Source organism: Selaginella moellendorffii, unplaced genomic scaffold (genome assembly GCF_000143415.4).
Source record: "Selaginella moellendorffii unplaced genomic scaffold, v1.0 SELMOscaffold_167, whole genome shotgun sequence".
NCBI lineage: Eukaryota > Viridiplantae > Streptophyta > Lycopodiopsida > Selaginellales > Selaginellaceae > Selaginella > Selaginella moellendorffii.
Window position 1 is genome coordinate 122,422 of NW_003314427.1, and position 6,015 is coordinate 128,436.

General features: G+C 51.7%; 1 protein-coding gene across 4 annotated transcripts; it reads left to right on the plus strand.

Annotated features, from left to right (window-relative positions):
• The first annotated feature begins 218 nt into the window (after nucleotides 1–218).
• LOC112343585 lies at nucleotides 219–1,717 on the plus strand. 4 transcript variants are annotated; one of them, XM_024667308.1, is made up of 4 exons: nucleotides 219–243; nucleotides 289–344; nucleotides 415–1,511; nucleotides 1,558–1,717. In XM_024667308.1, exons 3-4 carry the CDS (start codon nucleotides 423–425, stop codon nucleotides 1,705–1,707), a joined length of 1,239 nt encoding a protein of 412 aa, XP_024523076.1. In that variant the 5' UTR covers nucleotides 219–243; nucleotides 289–344; nucleotides 415–422; the 3' UTR covers nucleotides 1,708–1,717. The 4 variants fall into 4 exon arrangements, with proteins under 4 accessions (XP_024523076.1, XP_024523075.1, XP_024523077.1 ...); XM_024667307.1 differs by having other exon boundaries at nucleotides 226–243; nucleotides 289–349; XM_024667309.1 differs by lacking the exons at nucleotides 219–243; nucleotides 289–344 and having other exon boundaries at nucleotides 368–1,323; nucleotides 1,399–1,511.
• The last annotated feature ends 4,298 nt before the right edge of the window (nucleotides 1,718–6,015 follow it).

Sequence of the window (6,015 nt, forward strand, 5' to 3'; positions counted from 1 at the left end):
CATTACCGCGGATCGTAGCCGTTGAATTTGAATTTCGCGGACGGCTGTGGATCGAGATGTGGAAGGGGAGGAAATTAGGGTTTCAAGATGAATAGGCTAGCGGAGTACCAGGCGGAGCTCCACCACAAGACGCAAGGAATCATCCACGCCAAGGCCAAGGCCGCGGAGGATCTGCGATGGGTCAAGGAAAATGTGGAGAAGATGGAGGGAACTCTCTCGGCGTTTCACGGTGCGCGGCGCGAGGTAAATATCTCTCTTCTTGGAAAAGAAGAACAAACACTCTCACAGGTATCTTTGGAGAGGAAGCGGCAACTGAGGGACGATCTAGCAGCAATTGAGAAACGGTAGAGTAAGATTTCCAAGTTTTTTTCTCGCTCCAGGCCATGGTTTTTCTGATTTGTGAAGTTTGTGTAGCATGTAGCATGGCAGAGAGGGCGTTGGAAGTGGAAGCGCGACTCAAGGAAGCGGCCGCCACCGTGGTTGGCCTCAAGGACAAAGTTTGCTGCCTCGAGAAGGACTACAAGGCCGCAAAGTCGCAAGCCGGATCCAAGAGTAACTCGCCGCCACCCTCGACCAGCACCACCACAAACGTCGTCGACAACCACGACATCATCAAGGAGCGACTGGAAGTCGCCGAGGCACAGCTCGCGCACGACTCGGACCTCGTCTCCAAGCTCTACCACCGCGTCTGCGTCCTCAACTCCAGCTTAGTGGAGGCCAAGAACAAAGGTGTCCAGCAGCAGCAGGGATCATCCGCCCGAGCCATCACCGCCACCTCTCCAAGGCGGCTCTACGTGAAGCTCCACCGCCATCCAAAGGCCGGCTCTTCCTGCGATGGCAGCGCCAAGACGAGCCCCCGAGATGGCGATCCGAAAGATGGTGACAATGTCGCGAGTACCTCGGCCGGGAGCAGTGCCGTGACAAGCCCACGCAGCGATCAGCTCGCAAACGCCTCGGCGGAGCTGCCGCGGCCGCTAAACGACCATGAGGTGGACTGGATCCTCCACGTTTGCGGGAAGAACTTCGAGGACGTCGGGATCAAGCTCTCGGACGCCAACGAGAAGCTTATCTCGCAGCTGCGAGACCGGGTGAGAGTTCTCACGGACGAGGCCAAGAAGGACAGGACTCCGAGCCCCGGGAGGAGGAGTCCGGAGGGAACCACGACTCCGCCCCGGTCTGGAGTTATGTCTCCCGCGGCGGCAGTGTCGCCATTCCAGCCTTCTCCAGGAGTGATCAACATTGGAGAAGCTCCCTCGGTCACCGTCCAGAAGATGGAGGACTCGCTAACGCAGGTCCAAAATCGGTGCAAGGCTTTGGCCGCAGGTATGGTGTGGAATCATCCATCGCTCATCTCTCTCGAGCTTTGCAAGGTTTGTGCCTCGATCTTTGTTCTTGCAGAGATTGATTACATGGAGAAGAAGAAGGCCGCGGCTGTAGATGCGATCAAGACTCTAGACGCTGCCATCTCTGAGAAGCTTCCCCTTCTCAAATCCGCAACTCTGGATGCGAAGGTACTTCAGAGAGCTCGCTCGTTTGAGATGACTTTTTTTCTTCCAGAGACTGAGAAGATGTCTCAAGCGTTCCGAGGAGGAAGAAGAGCCCATCAAGGAGACGAGGCTTGCCAACCTGATCAAGTTGTTCAAGAAGCCCGATAAGAACATTGAAAAGTACTTGATCAACAGGAGAGGAAACAAGTTTGATGTGTAAGCAACGCTATGAAATGAAAAATCTTTACAAATCTTACATTTGTTTTCTCTTTTGTGCTTGTTCTCTAGAACCGTTTCGTCATCCATATCTATGTTTTCCGGTCGGAATGATTGCTCTCCTTTGTTCCAAGGATTAATCCCGGGTAGACTACTCCGAGCAGCAGCAGCCTTGGCAGCACGAATCACTTCACTCTCGCGTTGGACTCTTGGCGGCATAGTCTCCGTCCACCTTCTTCGCGCTGCCGCAATTCATCCACCATCTTGCGCTAGCCTGATTCCTCCTCTGCCTCCGCAGCGATCTGGCCTGGTCGTACGCCGCCCGGGCCTCCGTCAGCCGCACGAATTCCACGCCGCCATCTCTGGGCCTTGTCGGAATGGCACTTCTTTCGATAAGCTCGTCGCCTTTTCGGTCATTGACTTTTCATTGACTTTCAAAGAACCAAACCAGGAAAAAAAAAGGAAGAACAATCGATCTCTAGTAGAAGCGGTGCTACCTTCCCAAGAGAGACATCATCCTCTCCATTCCATTGATCCCAACGTTGGAGGCGAGTATCTCTTCCACACGAGCCAGTCCCGACGAGTAAGTCGTACCACCTGCTGCTCGAAATCTCAAAAGCTTGTCAACTTGAGGTTCGGACATGGTCACTCGCTCCAGAGCGATGACCCCGCTTGTGTCGAAAAGAACCACCGACATCACGTCCTGGAGGGCGGCTGCTCGACTTGTCCACCACAAAGATTACATGGCTGGCCACGTCACGTGAATGGTTGCAGGCAAAGTGGTGTCCATAGTCAGTCACGTAGCCCGTTCCAGCGTTGCGGACGTGCTTTGGGACCGGAGGATGCCACAATTTTTCGGTGCAGTATGACATTCCGGCTTGGAGACCTGTACCACCTGCAGAAGCTCAAGTCTCGCTTAGAACAAGTTCACGAAACAATCGACTGAAAGTTACCTGCATTGTGTTCTGTCGCCTGGCAGTAGTGGCCGCAGAGTGCAAACTGGTTCTGGTCATCCTGAGAGCAAGGGTCTTTGAACTTCATCTTCTTCCAGTACGCTGCATGCGTGAGCTCGTCCTTCGGAGTGCTCCAGTCTGGACAATACTTCTGAGTTGCGTGACGAGCTCCTTTGGAGAACTTCGCTTTGCCGCAAACACCGTCACGCTGCTGCTCCTCGCACACGGCCAAGTGAATGTGTCCACGACCTCGAGCCTTACAATGCATCATGCACATTTCAGCTGCCCCGGTGTCTCCCCACTCGTACTTCCTGCCCCCGACTTCAACTTCTTCGCTCTCGGGTACAAAAGTTCGCTGCGTCATGTTGTCGTGAACGGTGTCGTGAAGTCCTGGATGACCAATAGGCAGGTGACAGAAGTAGCCGCATCCTTCACATGTCGACACACAAAAGTGAACGGCTTCCTGGTTGATACTGTGCGAATGCTGGCCTTCATGCGGCACTGGAAAGCAGCAGTTCTCCAGCACTCCATTTTGCTCTGACACATGATCATACTTGAACGTCGAACGCTTGCCCAGGTAAGTCCGAGTCTCTTTAACACTTGAGTGAGAACTTCGCAATTTCCCTTGCACCCACACTTGCTCGGACGCTGGTGTTCATTCCCGCAGGGTTTCTCCGAATGGAAGTGGCCCTCTTCAGCACACTTCCTGTTGCACCCCTTCATAATACACTGGCTGACGCACATCTTCTCGTGGCAAGCGTGAGTAGTTCCACAGGATAGACGCAGGTGTTGATGCAAGTGCGAAGCGAGCACTGCTACTTGCACATATGCTGCTTTGAGTTACACCTGTGCTCACCCTGGTGTGCCGCTTTCAGTGAGCAACTCTGGTTGCAGTTGGACGACTTATCCTTGAATTGACAACGCTCTCTACAAGTGTGTCCCTTCACCTGGCAGTCATGTAAACCTTCGTGACCGGCTTTATCAGAACAGACCTCCACAGTCGAATCCCCCTCCTTGCAAAAGGAGCGCTGTTCCTTGCAGCGATGGTTTCCTTTGCAGCTGTGAACTCTTGGATGTGCCTTCTCCAGTATGCAGCACTGTTCGCACTTGCAGCTACACAGAGCCATCCGGTCTTTTGCTTCTGCAACTGCAGCGGTGGTCTCAAGGAGTAGATTCTGGACACCACCATCGGAAGAGAAGCCTTCAGTGTTGACTTTAATCCAATCAAGCAGTCGGGCCTTGCGCCTTTCTGCTAAGGCTCCCAGGAACACCTCCAGCATCCAGTGCCATTCTTCATCGCTATGGGCCTTCTCTCCGCGAGGCACTACATTCTCAAACTCCGATACCAGCTCCTTTAAAAACCTCGTGACCAGCAAGCCGAAGACTTCTCGAAACCAAAGGCCCGTCGTCAATCTGATTTTCCGAATCAAAGTCCACCAGCTCTGTCTTGTCGTCCATCCCAAAGCTATGGCCGTCTTCAAATGCTTCCTGAGCATGCTGACCCTGAAACCGATCCTTTTCGTGTCAATAGAAGACCAGTCCTTCGAACAAATCTGAGATATCAACAGCGTGAAGTCCCCTAAGAAGCTCTTCCCGCTCTGGTGCACTGCTGCAAGCCGTTCGATGGTGGTGGCAATCTGCGATATACTTTCGTGGACCTCCTTCCGGTTGAAAGGTGGCATCGCCGTAATCTCTATGCGGCCCCCGTACATTCTGGTGAGGAAATTGTCCTTGGACTTGTTGCATACGTAGAGGACCTTCGAATAAAACTCTTCGCAAAGGCCATCAACGTCAGCAGCATCACATCTTTGATAGCCATGCTCTGAAGAGTCTTTCACAAGGCTCACACCATTCTGGAATCGTTCAAACACTGCTTCAGTATCCTTGTTAAAATGAGAGTCCTGCAAACAGGACAAACTCAATGATGAGTAACCAATCGAGAAAATACTAGAGCTTTCCACAAACCTTTTTGTTGAACAAAGTTACCGTTAGCTTGAATATGGTGTAAGCTTGCCTTCGTATAGGGATGATAGAATGCTTTTATTGGAACCAGAATGGGATCTTGGTAAGCTGTGAACACCACGCCTACATCAAGTGTAAGTAAGGTGCATTGAAATCAGTTGCAAATTGTTTGTCACCGGCGAACAGCGCGGAGCACAGCAACACGCACTAATTGGCTTGATCTTTTGATCCATGGTATCTGTGAAACGTTCTAGCAAAGTCATGGTTTCCTGCCAAAGGCATGTTAGCAAGAAATAGAGAAAGAGCGTGTGCTTGTACCATGAGAACTTCCGGGTATGAATCAGTTGCCGTGACCATGATGATAGACGCAACCTCGGACGCGAAGGGATGCATTAGTTAGTCGAGGAGCATGGTTGAGTAAGGAGAACGAGAGGCAAACGACGAGAAGCCGGAATTCCTCTGATGTAGTAAAGCTTCTTCTTGTCGATCCTTGAAGTCACAACTAAAGAATATCACCCGAGTTTTCTAATCGAGATCGACGTTCTCTCTGTTACCTTTCGAAGTTTGTTTCTCAACAGTACCTTGCTCTACCTTCGTTCCAAACTCTACTACATTGGGAAGAGATCTTAAGAATGTAAGGCAGCAAACTCATCATACATCCTGGAATAGTTTCGAGAAGGCTGAAAAGAAAGAAAACAAACAGTCAAGCTCATCGATACTGCTAGCGCTGCTAAAATGCTTACCTGAGAAGGATCAACACAGCTAGACGGCGGCATTTCTCCAATGGATCAGTAACAGAGCCTTGATGACGGCATCACTACCTAGCTCCTGAATTTCCTCCTCACCTCGCGCCCAGACTCCCTGCTCCAGGCGCAAGAGCGCCGCTTTGCGAAGGGACACGCTGGGATAAATTGACATCTCTAGCGATGGCGCTGTCCTCCGCCATGGCCAAGAGCCCTAAGCTTCAAATTCTTCCCGCCCAACGAATATCCGGCGATCGCGCCGTGCTCTTGCTCCGGCGATGGAAGCTTCTTCCTTTTCTTGCCGACAATGCTGCTTGCGATTCATCTTCCTTCTATGGCATAGAAAAACAGCGAAGTAGCGTTCCATTCCGGCTCTCATCACGCTCCGACAGTAGTGGCGCTTGATCAAATCGTGGTATCCTCGAAGGTAGAACCAAGAGATTTATACAATATACCAAGATGTGTTCTTAGTTACTCACAGTGACCACTCTGGGTGACCGTGACGTTGGCCGTTCTTCTTGAACTATTCCTTCTTGGGGAACGTCTCAGTGATGGCGGTGAGGTGGCTGCGATCAAGCTGAGATACGTAACCATTTCGCCCCAGGAGCTGACGCAGGAGTGAGCGAGCGAGCGCTTGGATGGGCATGAGAAGTA